This window comes from Amblyraja radiata, chromosome 13 (assembly GCF_010909765.2).
Source record: "Amblyraja radiata isolate CabotCenter1 chromosome 13, sAmbRad1.1.pri, whole genome shotgun sequence".
Taxonomy (NCBI): Eukaryota; Metazoa; Chordata; class Chondrichthyes; order Rajiformes; family Rajidae; genus Amblyraja; species Amblyraja radiata.
In genome coordinates this window covers 55,563,505-55,589,223 of record NC_045968.1, presented here as the reverse complement: position 1 = coordinate 55,589,223, position 25,719 = coordinate 55,563,505, and the positions used below count along the sequence as shown (strand labels likewise).

At 45.2% G+C, this 25,719-nt stretch overlaps 1 protein-coding gene across 1 annotated transcript; it reads right to left on the bottom strand.

The window, feature by feature from the left end:
* Positions 1-3,301: 3,301 nt before the first annotated feature.
* LOC116980049 lies at positions 3,302-20,506 on the bottom strand. Its single transcript, XM_033032120.1, has 3 exons — positions 19,849-20,506; positions 8,268-8,384; positions 3,302-5,474 (listed from the first exon to the last, which is right to left on the bottom strand). The coding sequence occupies exons 1-3, from the start codon at positions 20,471-20,473 to the stop codon at positions 5,338-5,340; spliced, it is 879 nt and encodes a 292-aa protein (XP_032888011.1). The 5' UTR covers positions 20,474-20,506; the 3' UTR covers positions 3,302-5,337.
* Positions 20,507-25,719: the final 5,213 nt, after the last annotated feature.

Below are 25,719 nucleotides of genomic sequence, written 5' to 3'. Positions count from 1 at the left end.
AGTTCAGAGCTTATTCGAGGTTGTATTGTTTAATGGCTGTAGGGAAGAAGCTGTTCCTGAACCTGGACATTACAGTTTTCAGGCACCTGTATCGTCTTCCTGATGGGAAGGGTAAAATGAGTGTGTGGCCAGGGTGGTGTGGGTCTCTGATTATGCTGGCTGCCTTTTTGAAGCAGCGACTCCGGTAAACCCCTTCAATGATGGGGAGGTCAGAGCCGGAGATCGACTGGGCAATGTTCACAACTTTTTGCAGTCTTCCTTGCTTCTGGGCATCCAAGTTGCTGAACCAGGCCGTGATGCAACCAGTCAATGTGCTCTCTACTGTACACCTGTAGACGTTCAAGAGAATTCTCTCTGACATACCAAATCTCCGTAATCCTCTCAGGAAGTAGAGGTGTTGATGTGACTTAGTGTTAACAACCAGATTGACCATTCCCCTCTTCCATAGATGAGGCCCCCATACATGTCTCCTTGGTGCTTCCCCTCCCATTAGTTGCAAAAGGGACTGAGTCCCCCCGTCCTTACCTTTCACCCCATCTGCCATCATACACAACAACTAATCCTCTGACATTTTCGCCACCTCTAACAGGAGGACCACCACTAGTCACATCTTCCCATCTCCACCCCTTTCCGCCTTCCACAGAGACTGTTTCCTCCACAACTCCCTGGGTAACTCATCCCTTCCCACATAAACCACCCCCTACCTAGGTACCTTCCCCAGCAACTGCAGGAGATGTAACACCTGTCCCTATACCTCCTCTCTCAACACTGACCAGGGACCCAGACAGTCCTTTCAGGTGAGACAGAGGTTCACTTGCACCTCCTCCAACATCATTTACTGTGCCAGTTGTTCAAGGTGTGGACTCTTATACATCGGCGAGACAAAATATTGAGTGGGCGATAATTTCGCTAAACACCTTCACTCAGTCCGCCTGGGCCCAACTGATCTCACGGTTGCCAAACACTTTAATTCCCCTTCCCGTTCCCACACTGACCTTTCTGTCCTGGCGCTCCTCCATTTTCGGAGTGAGGCCAAATGTAAACTGGAGGAAAAGCATCTCATTTTTCACTTGGGCAGCTTACAATCCAGCGGTATGAATATTGATTTCTTGAACTTCAAGTTACCCTTGCATCCCCTCTCCATCCCTCTCCCACCCAAGTCGTTGTACGAGCTTCAAAGTCGTCTTGCTAAATCTCATTGTCTAACTCGTTTTCACCTAGGCCACAGCTAACAATGGCCTGTTCCCTTTATCGTGACTTTTTTGAATATCTTTCATTCATTTGCTCTACGTCTCTATATCTCTCGTTTCCCTTTCCCCTGACTCTCAGTCTGAGGAAAGTTCTTGACCCGAACTACCACCTATTCCTTTTTTCCAGAGATGCCGTCTGACCCGCTGAGTTACACCAGCTTTTTGTGTCTTTCTTTGGTTTAAACCAGCATCTGCAGTTCCTTCCAACACATTGATCATTATATTATGTGTCTTAGCAGAAACATTTGTGGGCCATTGGATTGTAGGACAATTATCACTTAGCCAGGAAATATTCTTGCTTTGCTTTGCCTGTTTGTGCAATTGCTGCACAAAACAGAATGAACAGGAATGAACATCAATTTCTACTCTCCATTAGTTTTGATCACGAGGAAAATTACACTATCCTAACACAAGCTGGAAATTAAATTTGAAAAAATCCTTTTGTCCATTTTGATTTCTCACCAAATAAATCTGCAGGAACTCCCTAACTCCAAAATGTGAAAAATGCAAAGATTCCAAGCCAACCATAAAAATAAACTAGTGCACAACTATAGACACAAAATGCTGGAGTAACTCAGCGGGTCAGGCAGCATCTCTGGAGAAAAGGAATAGGTTATGTTTCGGATCAGAACCCTTCTTCAGACTGAAAGATAGGGAAGACCTGAACAAAACAAGGTCAGCAACAGATGACCTCAGGAAGGGTGGAGTCCAGAATGGCCCATTGTTGGCTGGGGAAGATGTGCTAACAACAGGTTACAAGGATGTGAACAGTGGAACAGTGTTTAATCAATAATGTTTTATTATTAATGTTTTATGTGTCATTCCTAACTGTCACTGTATGTCATGTTGTCACTTGCGGGCAGAGCACCAAGGCAAATTCCTTGTATGTGAATACTTGGCCAATAAACTTATCCTACTAGTTGAATGAATGAATGACCAGGGTGCAGGAGAGAAGGGGGAAGGAATTCTGGAGTTACTTGAATTAGAGAAATCAACGTTCATGCCACTGGGTTGCAAGGCGCCCAAGCAAAATATGAGGTGCTGTTCCTCCAATTTGTGTGTGACCTCACTCTGACAGTGGAGAAGATCAGTATGGGAATGGGAGTTTAAATGTTTTGTAACTGAGTGCCAGACCTCTTTTTGCCCTCCTGATTTCCTTCTTTATTGTGTTCCTCAGTTCCCGAAACTCCTCCAGAGATATACTTGATCCCAGCTGCCTATACCTGTCCCATGCCTACTTTTTCTTGACCAGAACCACAATTTCTTGTCATCCAAGCTTCCTTACTCCCACCTGCCTTGCCTTTCTCTCTAACTGGAACATGCATACCCAGAACATCAGTTTTTAAAAGCATCCCACTTTCCATACATTCCTTTTCCTGCAGACAACCTGCTCTAATCAACTTGAGCAAATTCCTGTCTAATACTAAAGTTGGGCTTGCCTCAATTTCAAATCTTAATTCACAGGCCCTGTCTTTATCCATAACTATCTTAAGGCTAATATTCATAACTATCTTAAAGCTAATAGAACTATTTTAAAGCTAATATTTTAATAAAATAATTTATAAAGCATTGTACTTAATGCATTTGCCCAATACTTGGGATATTGAATATTGAAGTGACCTTGAATGAGGACAAAGATGTATTTTTCACTAATAGACGATGCAGAGAAATGAACAATGTCTATTTCATTTCAGAACAGTTTGAACCTACAACAGTGAGTGAAGGACAATAGGAGGATAGAGGGTACAAGGGGAGAAATAACTTTGTTTTGAGAATGTTGCATTTGATCTCTCCTTGTAAAGGTAAAATTGTAGAGAAGAATCGTATGTGGCAATATCAATGCTATATTAAACATATTTTGTGTTTTAATAAATAAATGATAAAGAAAACTACCTTATTTTACATTGTTGGTGAGATGTTGCTTTGATTTTTAAACTAAGTAACGACACTGACAGAAAAACGATTTTTTCAGTTCCGCATTGAACACTGTTCATTTACTTTTGATTTTCAACATCACTCGTATAAAGCACAAATTGCAATGAACTAATCGGTATTGTCCACAGCTTATTTATTTAATGATTCAAATCTACACATCATTACAACAAATGGATAGATTTAATTTCTGAAATGTATTCTTTTCCAATACACAGCATCATTGAGTAAAAGATGAGATATTTTAAAAACATTAAACTAATCCAGCCTGAAGTACAGTTTTGTTTTATATTTGAATAATGTAAACCATTTATATTCCTATTATAAATTTGTTTTCAGACAAATAATGCATTATGTAGAAATTCAAGACCAATAGCTGGATTGAAGAAGTGCATATGTCATTTTCTTTTGCATGTAAAAGCAAAATTCAATTTCACCCATTCAACATAAATCATCCCCGTAAATCACGGAGAAAAAGGACCATCGTGGCTTAATTTACTGGGCTCGGTTTATTAATGGCTACACTTATTGGGAGTTATAAATTAACTTCCAATATTTTGGCATCAATATTAAATTGCCTAGGTTTTTCTACACCATTCGATTCTGAAACAATTGAAAATGACCCAATCCTTTATTGATTTATTTTACCTAAACCGTATTGCCTAAGCTGCAAAGATATGAAGGGAGTGGCCAAGACTAAGATGCACAATCTAAATTTACCAAAGGACAAGAAGTAAATAGACTTTTGGAGTTAACTTTAGTTCAACTATTTTAGTCCAGACTGGTAACGTGTCGGCAATAATAAATGCAATAGGCATATATTGGTAGATAATCAGCTGCTGACTGTATTTTGTAAACTTGTGTACGCAAACATGTAACAACCCCATTGAACAGACCATTATTTCAAACATTTGGTCCCAAAAATAAATACTAGTAGCACTTCATCTCAGCTGGTAGTGATTTTCTTCCAAATATCATTCTCCCACATGTGGCCCACATTTTATACTCGGAGTAGCCGACAATGTTGTGGAAGCAGACCGCTGCATGATGTTTGTATCTCATTCCCTATTGTACTGTAGAATGGTGCTTTAACATTAGCCCAATGCTAGATTATACCACTGATTACAGGAGACCGCTTGCATAGTTACCTCACTATTCATACAACATTTATATTTGCCCATCCAGGTATTATCAATGGGACATTCTCTTTCACTTCATATAAATGGATCTTATGGCAATAGCAACATGTAATCTTCTCTGACAAAAGTTAAAATAGGTGCTCTATGCGTCTCTAGTAGCACAAAGATAATTACAAAAAATCTTTGATTAATTTGCACCCTTAATTAAAATTCAAAGGAAACAATTTCTGTTTCGTTCACAAATCAAATTGCGTGACTCCAAAATTCCAACTGTAATTTTATATTAGTTTAGCAATTATCAAATTGTTAATCTTAATGATGTGCGTCATCTTTACAACAAATAATTCAGCATTTTCTCAACCCTTTTCTATTAAATTATTATAAAAAGACACAATATTTTGTTTTTCGTGAATAAACTAATTACAGGAATAAATTAACTTCATATAAAAATTTACATCAACAGCAGACTAGTTAGTAGAAGTTTGCTGATGCACACTAAACGTGTCTTTTTAAAATAGTGTATCAAAAATGTTAGCTTTATTGGTATGCAAAATATACTTGTGGTCTTTATGGATAGATTTTTAACTCGGGTGAATTATTATTGCCAGAAATGCGATGAGTGAAAAAAGATAGATTAGAAATAGTTCCTGGCAGACCTTTTCCAATTTTGAATATTTTCATTTACCTGGCCAGCACCTTCCAGGCATTAAGATGTAGTTTTATCATTGTCAACAAGTGTTAATTCCAATGGCTGTTGGGTAGATTATCATTAGGTTCTTCACCTATGTTTTTGTCATTGGATTATAGTGAATTAAAAATCTAAAAATTGAATGCAAATATTATGTTATTTAAATGCGTGATCTGAATATTCATAATATTTTTTCACATTGTTCTGGAATACCAACTCTTCCCAACTAGTACAATGAAAAAACCTCATGGAAATGGAAAAACAACTATTTAATTTGCTTTTCTCAGAAGGTTCTATCACTTTGTAATAAATGCGTAGAAAAAGTGATTTAAACTTCAGTTTCTATATTCAGTTCATTATTTCCATTGGAGTTGATCTGCAGGTCACTTTTACAAACATCAGCCATGTGTGACCCCACTGTCAATTGTTGTGAAGCAAAATCTTTCTCAGCATCCTTCGATATTCCTAAAAAAAAGATGCAATTATTTCAACTAATGATGTAAAGTAATATTTAAAATATGATTTCATATTTACAAATGTTATAAACTCCAAATGTATAGATTTTCCGTTTTCCTGTCTGACAATTCATCGATCAGTCCATTCATCAATGTGACAGGATAGACAACAGACCAGAGAAACCAGCACAGGCATCACACCTGAGAAGAGATGGAGTAGAACATTCCTTCTACTCTGCCTCCAACAGCAAATTTCAGTCACAGTTGAATGTCATAAGGGAAATACAGTGATATGGAAAACAGACCTCACATTCACTCTTTCACGGTACTAATTAATGAAGCTTTATTCAGTCGGAACAGGATAGAGAGAGGCAGCAATAACTCATTTTACATAGTCATAGGATTAGAAGAGCACTGAATTAGGCCCTTCGGCCTAACTAGTTGAAGTTTCGTAACCTAACTATTCCCACATGCACATCCCTCCAAAGTCCAAACATTTTCTATCCATGTGCTTGTACGGTGTCTTTTAAATGTCCTAATTCACCCAGCTCCACCACCTCCTTGAGCAGCTCGTTCATTTATATGCCTCACCATGTTTGTGAAAAAGTTGCCCCTCATTTCATTTTGAGTCTTTTTTCCTCTCACCTTAAACCTGTGCCCTAAAACTTTATATTCCTCTACCCTGAGGAAATGACTGTGCTATTACAGTATATGATCACTCCTTGACCTCCCATACTCCAGGGAAAAAGACTTGGCCCATCCAGTCTACACCTTAAACCTTCCAGGCACAGTAACATCCTCGTAAATCTCCTCTGCTCCCTTTCCAGTTTAATCATACCCTTACAACAGCTGGGCAAACAGTACTCCAAATTTACAAAAGACACTTGCAGAAATGGTAAAGTCAAAACATTCAACCCATAGCAAACCCGGGTATTTAAATTGCTTTTAGTAAAATTCTAACAGTCAGAGGACAAGAAGTAGCTGTTTAAAAAGACTTGCAGTCCACATAATCTCCAATATTCAATGTCATCAATATTAATTACAATAACAGTTAAAAAGAACATCTTCTCCATGATCCACACCCAGCTAAGTATGCAAGCATACTGGACTTTATGCTATTGTAATAAAATGAATTCAAACGCTGAATTCCCATCGTCATATTGTGGGCCAGCACATGACTAAATTGCTGTGGGGAACAGAATCTACTTTCCACTACTCCTTTGTTACAGAATGACTGCAGGCCAATACCATGTAGATGGTATATATTGTTCTTAGGGTACCTAGTCCACCTTAATGCAATACTACATCCCAAGATATATAATTTTCTAAATATTTAAAAGGTTACAGTTCCCAGAACTACATAATCTCAACTGAGCAGCAATTGTAGCAGAATAATTAGGTCTCATCAGTCATAATTATCTGCAGAATTAACATGAATTTAGTAATTTATAAACATACTAAATGACAATACATCTAAAATATTTGCATTCTATTTTCTGCACACAGAGATTGACATAGCTGATATTATAAGAGCATTTGATACTAGTCTTCACTGGGATTGACTTGGGTTTTAAGATGGAAAGCAAATATAAGATGAAGACAATTTTCTGCGGATTGGCAAATTTAAGGAGCCCTCCAACATTCCTCCTAGCTAATGGGGTCAAAAGCTTTAGTGAAATCAATAAAGGCCATGCGCAATGATAGAAACTGCTCCACACTTTTTTTCTTGAAGTTGTCATGTCCATTATACTTCTCTAATAGGTGGAATATATACTGCAATCTGGAAAACAGTTATTCAGCCAGTCGGAAGAGCATTTTAGGAGGGCTTTGACAATAACAGCAGAATCCCAATTTGCAATGACCACAAATTGGACTCCTCCTTTCTTGAAGATGGTCATTACACCATCTCCAAGGTCCCCTGGTATATCTTCCTCTTCCCAGGTGTGGATGATGAGTTGATTTGTGACTGAAGTTCTTCGTCGCTATTGTTCAAGAATTTCATCAGGAACATCAATGTTTTCTCTAGATAAAGTCAGTTACATCTTAAATGTTTGGGGGACATGTTCTTTGTGCCAAGGCGGCTGCAATGATTCGCCCCACCCACTCCAGAGCTACAGCCTGGTGCTCCCGGCAAAAGATTGTAAGAAAACTATCTGATGGTCATGAATACAAATACAATTTAAGGATGTCTGCATTTTCAGCCTCACAGGTGTGCTTGACTGCTTCACCTGAGAGGGACAAGATCACTGTCAAACTCAGTTCCTAATCTTGAGATTGTGCCAGACTGAATTACTGGTCTCTGCCACGTCTCATATTTGATGATCACTGCTGCATTAGGGAGATCACCCAAACTCCATACTCAAGGAGAAGCAACTTTATACCCTTTTCCGTTAGTCTACATAGAAGCAATGGGGAAGAGCCTATGGTTGCACTACAAGCTTCTGGAAAATGCAGATACTCTTTAAATTGTACTGATCACCTTCAGTGAGCTTCCTTACTATCTTCTGCCACAGGCACCTGTCTGCAGCTCCAAAGTGGGTGGGGTGAATTTTTGCAGTTCCCTTGGCACGAGGAACATGCCCCCTCATTCAGTCTCTTTGCCTCTACAGCTGTTTCCTGACCCACTGAGTTCCTCCAGTAGTTTGTTTTCTGCTTCAACTTGATAGTCTCCTCCCTTCACACGCCGTGATTCCATGAAGGGTGCATGAAAATATACTTTATCAAAAAACACCAAATGCAAATTTAAACTTGCAAAATTTAGCACCTATTAATAAATAAAGTTATATTATAATTTTCTACGTACCTTCTTTTTCTATACTATTCCGGATGTTATCGACATCCCTGTCTTCTCTACGTCTTCTGGTATTCCCCAAGAAGCAAAAAAATTCAGGAAAACACGTCTGTCTTCTTTTCTTTACATCTGTAAATAAAGAGGGTTTTGTGGTGTCTGGATTTCATCAAAGTAAAATAGTTCATTTAATGACCCGATTGCTTTTCTCATTGTATCTTTGCAGGCACAACGGACATCGGTTTTGCACTATTATGGTCACTTAGTATTACGCTATTAATTTATTGTATTTTTGATTATTATACATTTATTTATGTTATTGCACTTAAGGGCTGTTAAGTTGCAGCAAGTAAGAATTGTTGGTGCCAGTACAGATGACAATCACTCTTAACTTCATGACATACATAATGTCTATAAGAATGGTAGAAGTGAACAAATATTCCTTTTGCCTAAAAACGTTAAACATTTTTCTTCTTGCACAACAGAATGTATTGAGGAACTTTTGGTATCGGAGACAGAGCTCTGAAAGTGGGGAGAAAGGTGCAATTGAGGTGTAGAAGGGGGCACGGTACAAGGTCAGTCTTAAATGACCTCCCCTTTATTCTAAGACTGTGGCCCATGGTTCTGGACTCGCCCAACATAGGGAACATTTTTCCTGCATCTAGCTTGTCCAGTCCATTTATAATTTTATATGTTTCTATAAGATACCCCCTCATCCTTCTAAACTCCAGTGAATACAAGTCTAGTCTTTTCAATCTTTCCTCATATGACTGTCCCGCCATCCCAGGGATCAATCCCGTGAACCTACGCTGCACTGCCTCAATCACAAGGATGTCCTTCCTCAAATGAGGAGACCAAAACTGTACACAATACTCCAGATGTGGTCTCACCACAGCCCTATACAACTGCAGAAGAACCTCTCTACTCTTATACTGAAATCCTCTCGTTATGAAGGCCAACATTCCATTAGCTTTCTTCATTGCCTGCTGTACCTGCACGCCAACTTTCAGTGACCGGTGTAAAAAGACGCCCAGGTCTCGCTGTACCTCCCCCTTACCTAACCTAACCCCGTTGAGATAATAATCTGCCCCCTTGTTTTTGCCGCCAAAGTGGATAACCTCACATTTATCTATATTATACTGCATCTGCCAGGCATCTGCCCACTCACTCAACCTGTACAGGTCACCCTGCAACCTCTTAACATCCTCTTCACAGTTCGCACTGCCACCCAGCTTTGTGTCATCCGCGAACTTGCTAGTGTTGCTCCTAATTCCCTCTTCCAAATCATTAATATATATGGTAAAGAGTTGCGGCCCCAACACCGAGCCTTGCGGCACGTCACTCGCCACTGCCTGCCATTCTGAAAAAGATCCGTTGCTCCTACTCTTTGCTTCCGGTCTGCCAATCAATATTCTATCCATATCAACACCCTACCCCCAATACCATGCGCTCTAATTTTAGTCACCAGTCTCCCGTGTGGGACCTTATCAAAGGCTTTCTGAAAGTCTAGATACACTACATCCACTGGCTCCCCTTCATCCATTTTACTTGTCACATCCTCAAAAAATTACAGAAGATTAGTCAAGCATGATTTCCCTTTCATAAATCCATGTTGACTTGGACTGATCCTTTTATTGCTATCCAAATGCCCCATTATTACCTCTTTAATAATTGACCAGCATCTTTCCCATCACCGAAGTCAATCTAACTGGTCTGTAATTCCCCGTTTTCTCTCCTGCTCCTTTCTTGAAAAGAGAGATCACATTAGCTATCCTCCAATCCACAGGGACTGATCCTGAATCTATTGAACATTGGAAAATAATCACCAATCCATCCACTATTTCTAGGTCAATTACTCTAAATGTATCCAGTTGCTGGCTGAGTACTGAATTTATGAAGTTCAGATATGACTAGACTGAAAGCACATTTGAAACATTGCATTCGATTTGTTGCCAACAGAGTAAGGTTCATTGACACAAATGTTGCTCCTTCTTAACTCCGTTATCACAAGGATCAGGTTCCATTTTTATTTGAAGGAGTGGTATTGGGTTTTGAAGATAGCGGGAATTAAAGAGGGGTGCTAATTTTTATCCATTTAATTATCTTTTTATTTTAGTTAGCAGATCCAATTAATGTACAGAAACAGAACTACTAGTTGATAACAAGTCCTAACAATCCAAGTGGAATTCCAGCTTTCAAATCACGCAGATAGACATCACTCCGTTCTGTTAGGAGTCTGCTATTGACTAAATATTAATCATTATTGAAGAGTAAACAAAGAAGTAGAATCCAGAGGATTCAGATGTTTGAAAGTTCAGATAGTTGTGTATATTCTTATTTGTTGTTTGTTTTAAGGGTTTCTGTTGTAATACAACTGGCCAACTGAGTAATGAACTGCTTCACAAATCCACTGCACCTTCAACGTGAGCAGAGAAGAAAAAAAAATCAGAACTGATTTAAACTGCACTAGTATTCTTTTTTTTTTTAAAGCCCATATCTATTACATCTACTGATTGTAAAACAAAATGCTGGAGTAGCTTAGCAGGTCAGGCAGCATCTCTTGGAGGACATGGATAGGCGACGTTTTGGGCACTAGCTTCTGACACTAGCCTTCTGACACTACATCGGGTTGCTCTTGCAGAACTCGTTGATTTCATCACTAACTCACCCTGTCCTCAAATTTACTTGGACTATCTCAGACACCTCTCTCTTTCTCGATGTCCCTGTCTCCATTACAGGGCACAGACTATCGACTGATGTCAACTATAAACTCACTGACTCCCACAGTTATTTTGATGACCTCCTCCCACCCTGCCTCATGCAAGGACACCATCCACTACCCTCAATTTTTCCATCTCTGCTGCATCTGCTCCCAAGATGAGCTTTTCCACATCCAAGAAATCATCTTTCTTTAGTCAATGTGCTTTCACCCTAGCTGATATGGATCCCCCACCAACATCTCCTGTGTCCTAGACGTCTGCTCTTGCTCCTCCTCCCCCCAGATAGAACAAGGATAGAGTTACTCAGGTCCTTACTTTTCACCTCCCCAACCGCCATATCCAACATCACTCTCCAACATTTCCGCCACCTACAACGTGGTCTCACTAGACATATCTTCCCATCCCCACCTCTTTACCCATTCCATAGTGACCACTCTCTCCACAACTCCTTGGTTCACTCATGTCTACGCACTCAAACCGCCCGCTGCCCAGGTGCTTTCCCATGCAACTCAAGAGATTCAAAGACGCCTTGAAAGCCACCATGAGGAAATGTGAAATCGACATTGACAATTGGGAAACCAATGCCAAGGACAGGAAACTCTGGCAAACCATCATCCAAGAAGGACCTTCGAAGCCAAGAGATGTGCAGAATTAGAAGAAATGAGAAGAAAACGGAAAGAGAGGCAGCCACAACCAAAGCCCGATCTGCCATCTGGAATTACCTGTCCTGAATGCCGAAGAACTTTCAAAGATAGGATTGGACTCATAGGCCACCTGAGAGCCCATAAAACAACAGAACGTAAACAATCATCCTCGACCTCGAGAGAAAGCCACCACGACTGCATTTGGTGCTCCTGATGTGGTTTCCTTTACATCTGCAAGACCAAGCGCAGACTAGGCAACCCTTTCACTGAACACTTGCACTTGGTCTCCAAGGCCTGCTGGATCCCCTGGTTGCTAACCACTTTAACTCGCCTTCCCATTCCTGTACCGATCTTTCTGTCCTGGGTCTCCTCCTCTGTCAGAGTGAGGCCACATGCACACTGGAGGAACAGCACCTCATATTCTAGTGTGAATAAGAGTCCTACCCCAAAATGTTGCCTATCTATGTCCTCCAGAGATGTTGTCTGGTCCACTGTGTTATTCCAGAACTTTGTGTATTACCCACGCCACCCCCGCTGGGCCCACGCCAACCCCGCTGGGCCCACACCGCCCCCGCTGACTCCCACTGGGCCCACGCCACACCCGCTGGTCCCAAGCCATCCCCGCTGGGCCCACGCCACCCCTGCTGGGCCCAAGCCACCCCTGCTGGGCCCACGCCACCCCCGCTGGGCCCATACCACCCCCGCTGACCCCCACTGGGCTCACGCCACCCCCGCTGGGCCCACGCCACCCCTGCTGGGCCCACGCCACCCCTGCTGGGCCCACGCCACCCCTGCTGAGCCCACGCCACCCCCGCTGGGCCCACGCCACCTTCATCTTCGTCCCCCCGGCCAGAAAGACGGGGGGGGGATGTGGGAGGGGGAGAGAGAGAGGGGAAGGGAGGGGAGAGAGAGAGAGAGAGATGGGGAGGGAAGAGGGAAAGGGGGATTATCTTTAGTGAGATTACAAAATTAAGGTAGGTTTTAGACCTATTATATTTTCTCCTCCATATGAGTAATATGAAACAATATCAAATAATATCAAACAATTGGAACTGCTTTATTTTCCTTGATAATACTGAAAAATATGAATTCCATAGTTTGTGACATAAATATACATTTTAATGGGATCATTATATACAGATGTAACATTTCCATTTCGAGATCGGGGGAGGGGGGGGGGGGGGGCAAGCCGATAAGCGTCAAGCCGATAGCCTAATCGTTAAAGAGTTAAAAGATAGCCTAATTGATAAAGAGCTGAGAAGAGGAATCGGAGCTGCCAAGGAAAGGTACTCTGAGAAGTTGAGGAGCAAGTTCTCAGCTAGTGACTCTTTTTCAGTTTGGAAGGGCATGCAAGAAATCACCAGCTATAAGAGGAAAGCCCCCCGCTCTTTGGACAACCGTCAGCTGACGAACAACCTGAATGAGTTTTACTGCAGGTTTGAAAATCAGAAACGTAACCCTGGTACCCCCTCCCCAACAAACACAGCCAGACCCCAGTCTTCAAAGAATGGTCCGTGCACCCTCTCCTTCCCATTCACCACCTCACACCTACTTAAGGCATGAGTCCAGTATGAAAAGAGTGGACCCTTTCCCACCCCCACCAACACTTCACACCCAATTACTCATTTTTAACCAGTCCCTGCAAAGGTGCACGGTCCCTGCCTGCTTCAAAGTCTCCACTATTGTCCCTGTACCCAAAAAGGTAAGGATTACTGGTCTTAATGACTACAGGCTTGTCGCACTGACCTCTGTAGTCATGGAGACCATTGAAAGGCTTGTGCTGGCCAATCTGAAAAATATCACAATCCCTCTGCTGAACTCTCTGCATTTTGCATATTGGGCCAATAGATCTGTGGATGATGCAGTCAATCTGGGCCTGCACTTCATCCTCCAGCACCTAGACCGCCAGGGGACCTATGCGAGGATTTTGTTTGTTGATTTTAGCTCTGCATTCAACACCATTGTGCCAGAGCTACAACGCTCCAAACTTTCTGAGTTGACTGTGCCTGAACCCCTGACAGACAGGAAGCAGCATGTGAGGCAGGAAAGCATATCTCGGACCCGCAAACGCTCAGCATAGGAGCGCCGCAAGATGCATACTCTCCCCTCTCCTCTACTCTCGCCACACCAATGACTGCACCTCCACAGACACCTCTGTCAAGCTTCTCAAGCTTGCGGACGGCACATCCCTGATTGGATTGATCCAGGATGGAGATCTCTGTACTCTTTTCAATTTGACATCTTTCCTATAACATGGTGCCCAGAACTGAACACAATATTCTAAATGCGGTCTCACCAACGTCTAATACAACTGCAACATGACCTCACAACTTCTATACTCAATACTCTGACTGATGAAGGCCAAAGTGCCAAAATACGGTTTGACCACCTGATATACCTGCGACACGACATTCAAGGAACCATGCAACCATCAACCATTCCTCTGCCCACCTGGCTAATTGATCCAAATCCTGCTGCAATCTTTCACAACCATCTTCACTATATGCAAAACCACTCACATCTGTATCATCAGCAAACTTGCTAATCTTGCCCTGTTCTGTGACGTTTCACAGAGTGCTGGAGTAACTCAGCGGGTCAGGCTGAGTATAGAAGTTGGGAGGTCATGTTGCAGTTGCATAAGAAGTTGGTGAGGCCGCATTCAGAGTATTGTGTTCAGTTCTGGGCATCATGTTATAGGAAAGATGTCATCAAACTGGAAAGGGTACAGAGAAGATTTACGAGGATGTTGCCAGGATTAGAGGGCCAGAGCTATAGGGAGAGGTTGAGTAGGCTGGGACTCTATTTCATGGAGCACAGGAGGATGAGGGATGATCTAATAGAGGTGTATAAAATCATGATTTGAATAGATATGGTTGAGTCTTTTGCCCAGAATAGGTGAATCAAGGAGCAGAGGACATAAGTTTAAGGTGAACGGCAAAAGATTTAATTGGAATCTGAGGGGTATGTTTTTCACACAAAGGGTGGTAGGTGTATGGAACAAGCTGCCAGAGGAGGTAGTTGAAGGGGGTACTATCGCAACATTTAAGAAACAGTCAGACAGGTACATGGATAGGACAGGTTTGGAGGGATATGAATCAAACGTGGGCAGGTGGGACAAGTGCAGATGGGACATGCTGGGCCGAAGGGTCTGTTTCCATACTGTATCACTCTTATGACTCTATCTTTCCCTCTCAAACCCATTCTCCTGCCTTCTCCCCATTACCTCTGACACCCATACCAATCAAGAATCTATCAATCTCCTCCTGAAAAATGCCCATTGACTTGACCTCCACAGCTGTCTGTGGCAATGAATTCCACAGTTCACCACCCTCTGACTTAAGAAATTCCTGCTCATCTCCTTCCTAAAGGAATGTCTTTTAATTCCGAGGTTGTGGCCACTGGTCCTCGACTCTCCCACTAGTGGAAACATCCTCTCCACATCCACTCCATCCAGGTTTTTAACCAGGCTGGGACAGACTGCAACAGCTTCACACCATGTCCCAAAGCTCATGTCCGGTCCTGCACCACCCAAGGCAGCAGAGACATTATAGGAGGGGGCAAGCACCTCACGATGGTTTGGGTAACATTCAGGAATGTCTATGCATGCCACATCATGAATATTACTGAAGAACGGTCTTGACCCGAAATATAATCTCCAGAGATGCTGCCTGACTCACTGAGTTACTCCAGCACTCGGTGACATGTCATCTTTCCATGTTCTCCAGAGATGCTGCCTGACCCGCTGAGTTACTCCAGCACTCTGTGAAACGTCGCCTATTCATATTCTCCGCAGATGCTGCCTGACCCACTGAGTTACTCCAGCACTTTGTGTCCTTTCCTATGTTCCTTTCCACCCATAAATCTCTCTCTGCATTTACATTTCACTCCTCTTTCAAATCTGCTCTACTTATCTACATTCATTTTTCTTCTTAACTTTTAAGTCATAGAATGGTGCAGTGTGGAAACAGGCCCTTCAGCCCAACTTACCCACACCGACCGACATGTCCCATGTAAACTAGTCCCACTCACACGCGTTTGGCCCATATCCATCTAAATCTGTCCTATCCATGTACGTGTCCAAATGTCTCTTAAACATTAGGATAGTCCCAGCCTTAACTACCTCCTCGTTCCATACACCCAGCACCCTTTGTGTGAAAAAGCTACCTCAGATTCCTGTTAATTTCTGAAATATTGGTCATAAATTTGGTGCAAAAAGCTCCAAAATAAGGCTCAGAATGCATCAGAGAGCATCTAAAACCCCAGAGCTTCCAGGGCCCTTAAGCGGGCCCTGGACCCTGGCATCGAGGGACTTCACGCTTCGCCCTCATGATGTGCGCAGCGCGCACACTATTTCACATAGTAGAGTCAGACAATTATGGGGGAGATTGATTCAGAAAAATACAACTTCTTACTACAAATAACATCATAGAAAATCTATGACACAGGAGGCCATTCAACGCATTTGAATCAGCCCTCATCAAAAATGAAACCCAAGCTAATCCCACGTTCCACTACAAGGACGGAGCCTTGAAGGTTACAGCTTTGTAAGTACACATCCAAGTAATGTTTCAAAGTTCTGAGGGTTCTGCCTCCCCCACCCATTCATGCAGTGAGTTCCAGACCTCTGCCACCCTCATAGTAAAACAATATTTACCTCATCTCTCATCTAATCCTAATAATTATAGATCTACATCAACCAAACTTTGACTTCTGAAATATGAAGCTCAGAAGTCTCTGAATTCTGAACTATGACGCTCAAAGGGAATAGAAGCATGAATAGACGTGTTTGAGACTGTCTGCCATTCAGATAATTGCTGATCTTTTGCCTCAATGGCATTTTCCAGCCCAATCCCGTTATTCTTTGATTTCCTTAATGACTAAACCCCACAGCTCTTGAGCATAAAGAATTCCATACAGAAATCCCTCAATGCAGCCCTGAACAATATTCCAAACTTGGGCTGGGTAAACATCTCTGAATACAGGTGTTCGCATAATCTACCCTTGGTCGTGTCAGGAGCACTGAATGCAGTGGATGAGGTTAGAGGAGGTGCACGTTAACCTCTGTCTCACCTGGAAGGGCTACTGTGGATAGGGACAGGTATTACATCTCCTGCGGTTGCAGAAGAAAATACCTGGGGAGGGGGTGGGAATGGATGTGAACTAAGGTGTTGTAGTGGGAGTGGTCCCTATGGAAAGCAGAAAGCGGTATGGATGGAAAGATGTTACTCGTGCTAGAATCACGTTGAAGGTGGCAGAAATATCCGAGAACAATGCGGAGGCTGTTGGAATGATAGATAAGGACTTGGGGAATTCTACCCTTGTTCCATCGGCGGGGGAGAGGAATGAGAGCTGAACAGGTTATAGAGAAGACACAGGCAGTGGCGTAGGGTGGGTTTTGAGCGCCCGGGGCAGTTTAAAGTATTGCGCCTCCTCATTAGCGGGGGACGGGACGGGGCGGGGCGAGTGAGGGGGCGGGGACGGGGCGGGGCGAGTGAGGGGGCGGGGACGGGGCGGGGCGAGTGAGGGGGCGGGGACGGGGCGGGGCGAGGGAGGGGGCGGAGCAGGGACGGGGCGAGGGAGGGGGCGGGGCGAGGGAGGAGGCGGGGCGAGGGGGCGGGGGCGGGGGGGGGGAAGGGAACACGTTTTTGGTCTCTTCCTTCGGGGGATGCGACTTCTTTTGTCGTATCCCCCGTCTCCGCCTGCGCCGAGCCTAATGGCGGAACTGGGACAGCGGCAGCGGCGACCAGAACTCGGAGCTGGGACAGCTGTGGTTTACTCACAGCTCCAGGTAACTCCTCCTCGCTCCAACGGATCCCCGGGCCTCTTAATTTTATAATTTTTTTTTACCCAACAATTTGTTTGCGCCCCAAAAATTTAGCGCCCAGGGCAACCGCCCCTCTGGCCCCCCCCACGCTACGCCACTGGACACAGGTGAGGGATCCATCTACGATAGCTGAGGGGGGGGGGGGACAACCACATTTACTAGAGAAGGAGGACATCTCGTATAACCTACAGTGTGGACAGCTTCATCTTGCGTGCTGGATGCGGCAGAGATGTAGAAGTTGAGAGTAGGATAGCATCTTTGCAAGAGACAGGATGGGAGGAGATGCAGTCCAGATATCTGTGGGAGTCAGTGGGTTTATATGAGATGACAGTGATTAATCTTCATGTGATAGGAGCAAAATTAGGCCATTTGGCTCATCATCTACTCCACCATTCAATCATGGCTGATCTATCCCTCTCAACCCCATTCTCTTGCCGTCTCCCCATAACCACTGACACCCTGTCACCCATAGGTCAATCTGTCTCCTGTGATGGAGACTGAGATCAAGAAAGGAGAGAGAGAGATGTCAAAGATAGTCCAAGCAAATATGACGTAAGGGTGGAGGTTAGTGGTAAAGTTAATGCAATAAATGAGTTCTACATGAGTGCAGGAGGCAGCCCCGATGTAGTGCAGAAAGAGTCGGGGTTGGTGCTAGTGTTTGGAATAAGGACTGTTTGACGTGACCAACAAAAAGACTGGCTGAGGCCCACGCAAGTGTCCATGGCTACACCTTTAACTTGAAGGAAGTGAGTGGAGTCAAAAGAGAAGTTGTTGAGGGTGAGGATAAGTACCACCAGGCAGAGGAGAGTATTAGTAAAGGAAAATTGATTGTGTCCCTGTTTAAGAATTGAAGGGCCGCGAGACCTTCCTACTAGGGAATGGAAGTGTAAAGAGACTGGACGTCCATGGTAAAAAATGAGGCAATGGAGGCTTAGGAATTGGAAGTTATTGAAGTGGTGAAGAGCACATGAGGTTCCTCACATATAGGTCGATTGGACAAAGGAGGATAAGATGTAATCAAGTTATTTGGAGAGTTCTGGGAGGCTGAAACAATGTGCGGAGCAGTCCTGTTATGAGGAGAAGGCAAGAGCATGGGGTTGAGAGGGATAGATCAGTCATGATTGAATGGTGGAGTAGATGATGGGCCAAATGGCCTAATTTTGCTCCTATCACATGGATGTGCGGAGCAGTCCTGTTTGTTGATTTTGGACAGGAGACAGAAATATTGGGCAGGGGATCTAAAGGTTTGGACCAATCAAAGTCTCCCTCACCTGCATCCACCTTTCATTTTCCAGGCTTTGCCCCGCCCCCACCTCTTCCAGCTTTGTCCCTCCAATGCAATCTCTTACCCAACCCAAAACGTTGCCTAGCCAGGTTCTCCAGAGACGTGGCCTGACCAACCGAGTTAGTCCAGCAATTTGTGGGGGTTTTTGTAAACGTATCTGCAGTTCTTTGAGTCTACAGCCCTATACAATCTCTCCTCATGTAGAAAACACAGCATTTTTGGAACCAGGAATTCTTGGGCAAGGAGACCAAAACAGTTTAAGATAATCCAAACATAGACACCAAAAGTTGGTGTAACTCAGCAAGACAGGCAGCATACTCTGGAGAGAAGGAATGGGCGATGTTTTGGGCCAAGAGACAGGGTAGAAGGAAACGAAATACGGAAGGGTACAAATAACATGTGGGGTGTGAAAAGAACTGATCAAAACAGTTGAGGCAGGTACTATCGTAATATTTACACTCCAAACTCACCAACCCTCTGTGCCAGGGGTGGGGAACCTGCGGCCTTCTAAGCTAAGGAACCTGCGGCCTTTTGAATGAATCCAAATTTTGTACAACAAATCTTTTTATTATTAATGTGTTTTGTTCATCTTTTATTATTTTTTATTTTTATCTTAAAATGAATGTATTTAAAATACCAAAGATTCAACAAAATAATCCTCCCCGACTGACGGCCACAATTAAAACATTAGTAAGTCATGAGGGCTATTTTAACAAAATAATGTACATTTTGAAGTATATCTAACTGAAGTTTCTTGGATGCGGCCTTATTAGATTACAGCTAACTTAAAGTGACCTTCCACCGTGAAAAGGTTCCCCCCACCCCTGCTCTATGCGAATTGCAGGTTTTTTTTTTTTATAAACACCCATCTGAATTAAGTTTTCCTTCAACCTAACTGTTTCAAAGAAAAGAACTGCAGTTATCCAACATTTCTTCATAGCAAAAATGTAATAGCAACATGTTTGCGAAATTATTGTTGAGGTAAAAATAAAGGGGAAAGCTGGGGGGAGGATGTATATCGGCAAGGGTGGGTATAATGGTTAACTACACAGTAAAACATAAGATAAACGACACAAACCCCATCCTATGATAGCATTGACTAACACCCAGTGCAGCTTGGTACCTTCTGTGACGCCCGACACAGCTCGGAGAACAACACAGGTGGTCTTTTTCAGCTCCAGCATAGAGTCGGACTGGTTGGAGATGAAGGGCAGTGCCTGCACACACTCGCCGGGGTGCCGGTGGAAGATAGTCCGCAGGTAATACTCGACGAGGCGGACGGCGATGCCGAGCTGTCCGCTGGCAGAGTCGGCGTGCACCACCCCAATGAGTGCGGGCAGCTCCTTCCATGAACCGCACCGCAACCGCACGTCCTTCAGCAGCTCTCGGATCACCAGGTCGTTCAGCTTGTCACAGATAAAGTCTTGGTGGAAGAGGAAGATAATTAACCTGGCGTTGATCATTCTCTGCTCCTTGTTCCCGTTAACAATCTGTGTCACTTTCGCGGAGGGGTCGAGTAAGTTTTCACTCTCACGTTCGAGCCCACACTCGGACTTGGGCTCCTCGCAGCGCGGCTCCGCTACTCTGCTGCAAACTTTCCCATGTCGCGGGAACATGGTATTGACAAACTGGAACATCAAGTCCCTGCTGTCGCACACCTCCCCGATCAGGAAGATGCTCTCCCTGCCGCCGATAGCCTTCACCATCTGCTGGAACTCGCGCTCCGTCCACTCCGCATCCAGGTCCATAGCCGTTGCCGCCGTTGCCGCCGCCGCTCCGTCCCCACCCCGCCCGGGCAGAGAGACTCCCGCCCCACCCACACACACACTACAGTAGCCCCGCCCCCCCCACACACACTACAGTAGCCCCGGTCACTACAGCGGCCCCGCCCCCCGTCCCCACACACACACACACTACAGTAGCCCCGCCCCCCCCCCACACACCACAGGAGCCCCGCCCCCCCCCACACACACACTACACTAGCCCCGCCACCCCACACTACAGTAGCCCCGCCCCCCTCACAGCAACCCCACCTCCCACACTACAGTGGCCCCGCCCCCCATACTGCACTACAGTAGCCCCGCCTCCATTACAGCAACCCCGCCCCCACACACTACAATAGCCCCGCCCTCTTACAGCGACCCCGCCCCCCCACACACTTATAGTAGCCCCGCCCCCCCACACACACTACAGTAGCCCCGCCCCCACACACACTACAGTAGCCCCGCCCCCACACATCACAGTGACCTCCAAAGATCTTTGGTGACCTCGCCCCCCACACACTACACTAACCCCGCCCCCCCACACTTCACAGTGACCCCACCCCCACCCCCCCCACACACTACAGTAGCCCCGTCCCTCACACACTAGTAGCCCCGTCCCCAGACACTACAGTAGCCCCGCCCCCACACTCACTACAGTAGCCCCGGCCCCCCACGTACACAGCAGCGGCCCCGCCCCCCACAAACACTTCGCTGCGGCCCCGCCCCCACAGCGGCAGTCCTCCCCACGATTGTGACGAGAGGGCCAACGGTCGTTGATGGGCGGGGCCGACGCCCCTCTGTGGCGTCACAATCTCACGATCTTGGGGAGTACCGCCCCCTGTCGTCAGCCCGCTGCCGCGCTGTGAGGGGAGGGGGAGTAAGGGGACTGTCGTGCGGGGAGAGGGTGAGGGGGGGGGGGGGAGAGGGAGTGGACAGTGAGGGGGAGAAGAGGGTGAGACGGGTTAAGGAGGGGAGAGGGGTGAGGGAGGGGTCTGTGGGGAGAGGGTGAGAGAGGGGTGAAGGGAGGGGGGTGTAAGTGCATCATGGACACTAGAATTGCTTGAATTTAGAGTCACAAAATGAAACATTGTAGAAACAGGCCCTTCGGCCCAACTTGCCCACACCAGCCAACATGTCCCAGCAACGCTAGTCCCACCTGCCTGTGTTTGGTCTATATGCCTCCAAACCTGTCAACTCCATGTACCTGTCTAACTGCTTCTTAAACGTTGGGATAGTCCCAACCTCAACTACCTCCTCAGGCAGCTTGTTCCATACACCCACCACCCTTTGTGTGGAAAAAAATACCCCTCAGTTCCCTATTAAATGTTTTCCGCTTCACCTTAAACCCATGTCCTCTGGTCCACGATTCACCTACTCTGGGCAAATGACTCAATCTATTCCTCTCATGATCTTATACACCTTTATAAGATCACCCCCTCATCCTCCTGCGTCCCAGACTACTCAACCTCTCCCTATAGCTCAGACCCTCAAGACCTGGCAACATCCTCGTAAATCTTCTCTGTACCCTTTCCAGCTTGACAACATCTTTCCTCTAACATGGTAGTAAACTTTTGGTAGTAAAGAAAACAAACTCAATGCGAGGATTTATTTAAAGAGGGCGTGTACAAGAACAGGAATGTAATGTTGAGGCTCCATAAGGCACTAGTAAGGCCAAATTTGGAATGCTGGCTCTGGAGAGGGACCAGTGGAGGTTTACAAGAATGATCCCAGGAATGAGTTGATTAACATATGATGAGCATTTGTTGGCCATGGGCTTGTACTCGCTGGAGTTTAGAAGAATGAGGGAGGACCTCATTGAAACTTACAGAATAGTGAAAGGCTTGAATAGAGTGGATGTGGAGAGGATGTTTCCTCTAATGGGAGAGTCCAGGACTAGAGGTTATAGCCTCAGAATTAAAGGGCGTTCTTTTAGGAAGGAGTTGAGGAGAGATTTCTTTAGTCAGAGGGTGGAGAATCTGTGGAATTCTTTGTCCACAGAAGGCTGTGGAGGCCAAGTCAATGGATATTTTAAGGCAGAGATAGATAGATTCTTGAATCTTGAGTCTGAAGAAGGGTTTCGGCCCGAAACGTCGCCTATTTCCTTCGCTCCATAGATGCTGCTGCACCCGCTGAGTTTCCCCAGCAATTTTGTGTACCTTAGATAGATTCTTGATTAGTACAGATGTCAGAGGTTATGGGGAGAAGGCAGGAGAATGTAGTTAGGAGGGAGAGATAGATCAGCCATGATTGAATGCCAGAGTAGACTTGATGGGCCGAATGGCCTAATTCTACTTCCTATTCCTTATGAACTTATGGTGCCTAGAACTGATCACAATACTCTAAATGCTTTCCCACCAACATCTTATACAACTGCAACATGACCTCCCAACTTCTATACTCAATACTCTGACTGATGAAGGCCAATGTACCAAAAGCCTTTTTGACGACCTTATCTACCTGCGACTCGATTTTCAAGGAACCATGCACGTGTACTCCTAGATCCCTCTGCTCTATGGGGCAGTGTCCGCCGAATAACCACGCCGCTGAATGGAATGCGCCCCAATAGGCCCGACTCGCCCCACAGGACTCCAAGGGAGCTGCAGAGAAACCGGGCGGTGAGGCCTGTCTGGGCCGAAGGAGTCTCGGTGGTGGCGGCAATGGGAGCCTCGGCGGCGGCACCAGGAACCTCAGCGGCAGCATGAGCCTCTGCGGCAGCAGGATCCTCGGTGGTGGTGAGGCCTCAACGGCAATGGGATCCTCAGCGAGAGCCTCGGCGGCAACGGATGCCTCTGTGGTGGTGGGGCCTCGCGATCGACCTGCAATCAGCAGTCGATGAGCATGTCGGGTGGGAGGGGAAGACAATGGGGACCCGGCCTGGGGGAACTGCCGTGAAGAACAATGGGACCCGGTGTGGGGGAGGGGGCACTCTAGTTTTAGAATCCCCTGTCCAGGGGATAAGCCAGCGTTCGTTTCTTTGTACGTTCGGTCCTGAGAAGGTGCTGTGCACATGGCTGCCAGGCAACAGTCGCTTGTCTTTTTTTCTCACATTTAATTTTAATTTCAAGTTTTCATGTACCTTGTGTGGTGTGACTGTTGGCAGACCAATTTCCCTCCAGGGATGAATAAAGTTTTATCGTATCGTACAACATTCCCCAGAGCCCTACCATTCATTGGGTTGGTCCTGCCCATGTTCGACTTGCAAAATGCAACCTCACATTTCTCTGTATTAAATTGCATCAACCATTCCTCAGCCCACCCGGCCAATCGATCAAGATCCTGCTGCAATCTTTCACACCATCTCCACTATTTGCAAAACCACTCATTCTTGTATCATCAGCAAACTTGCTAACCTTGTCATGTATGTTCTCATCAAAATCATTGATGTAGATGATAAACAGTAACGGGGCCCTGCACTGAATCCTGAGGCACACCACTAGTCACAGGCCTCCTGTCTGAGAAGCAACCTTCCACCATCACCCTCTGCTTCTTTCCATGAAGCCAATTTTTTATCCATTCAGCTTTCTATCCTTGGATCCCATGCAATCTATCCTTCCAGAGCGGCCTACAATGCGGAACCTTGTCGAATGCCTTACTGAAATCCAATCTAGTTTAAACCCAACTGTGTAGCATTAGCAAACCTGCCTAGCCAGGATGTTGGTAACTCTCCAGTTAAGGTGCAACCCGTCCCTTTTGTACAGATCACCCCATCCCCACCAAATCCTCAGCCACACATTCATCTCCCCATCTTTCTGTTCTTACCCTCACTAGCACGAGGTACTAAGTAGTAATCCAGGGATAACTAACCTGGAGGTCCTGCTTTTCAGCCTTTTCACCTAATTCCCTAAACTCATGTTGCAGAATCTCCTTCTTCTTCCTTCCTTGATCATTTGTGCCAACATGCACAATAATTTCTGGCTGCTTCCCCACCCTCTTGAGGATGTCATGCAGCCGCTCCGAGACGTCCTGGACCCTGGCACCAGGGAGGCAACACACTATCCGCAGAATTTCCTGTCCGTACCTCTAATTTAGTTTAGATTAGAGATACAGCGCAGAAACAGGTTGTGCCACTGGGTCCGCGCCGACCAGCGATCCCCGCATATTAACACTACACACACTAGGGACAATTTTTACATTTACCAAACCAATTTACCTACAAACCTGTATGACTTTGGAGAATGGGAGGAAACTGAAGATCTCGGAGAAAATCCACGTGGTCACGGGGAGAACGTACAAACTCCGTACAGGCAGCACCCTGCGGGATCGATCCCGGGCCTCCAGTGCTGCAAGAGTTGTAAGGCAGCAACTCTACCGTTGCGCCAAACTTCCCTGTTGAGCCTCAGCACGAGGGTTGGATTCACAGCCCTGGCTGCTACTCGAAGTTTTGTCCGCCCCGAAGAAGGTGTACCTGTTTTGAAGAAGTATAGCCACTGGGGTCTCCTGCATTTTGATTTGAACCAACATCATTTTCCCCCAAAAGGGTGTGTGCTCTCGGTTCGGTCAATAACTTTTGTGCAGGTAAAGTGCTTAGATCTCCTCAAAAGGCATTTAGATGAGGACATGTGAGGAAATGAAATAGGAAGGAACTGCAGATGCTGGTTTGAACCGTAGAAAAACACAAAATGCTGGAGTAACTCAGCAGGCCAGGCAGCATCTCTGGAGAGAAGGAATAGGTGCAGTTTCAGTTCGAGATCCTTCTTCAGACTGGGTCAGGGGAAATGGAAACTAGAGATATTGACGGTGATGAAGAGATATATAGAACAATAGAGAACGTCTCTAATAGAGATAGAGAATGAAAGGAATGCCAAAAGTAACGATGATCAAGGAAACAGTCCATTGTTAGCTGTGGGCTAGGTAAACACGAGTTACAGCCAATAAGACTCAACAAGATGACTTTGAACCGTGTTTAACATCTAGGGTGGGGTAGGGAAAGAGAGAGAAGGGATGGAAGGGTTACTTGAAGTTAGAACATCTCGGAGAAAACCCACGTGGTCACGGGGAGAAGTTAGAAGATCAATATTCGGATTGCTGGGTTGTAAGCTGCCCAAGTGAAATATGAGGTGCTGTTCCTCCAATATGAGTGTGGCCTCACCCTGACAGTGGAGGAGGCCCAGGACAGAAAGGTCAGTATAGGAAGGGGAATTAAAGTGTTTGGCTACCGGAATAAAATAGACTGTGAGGTTGATATAAATTATGAGGACACTTTGTGGCAGAGACTGTGAAGGAATGAACTG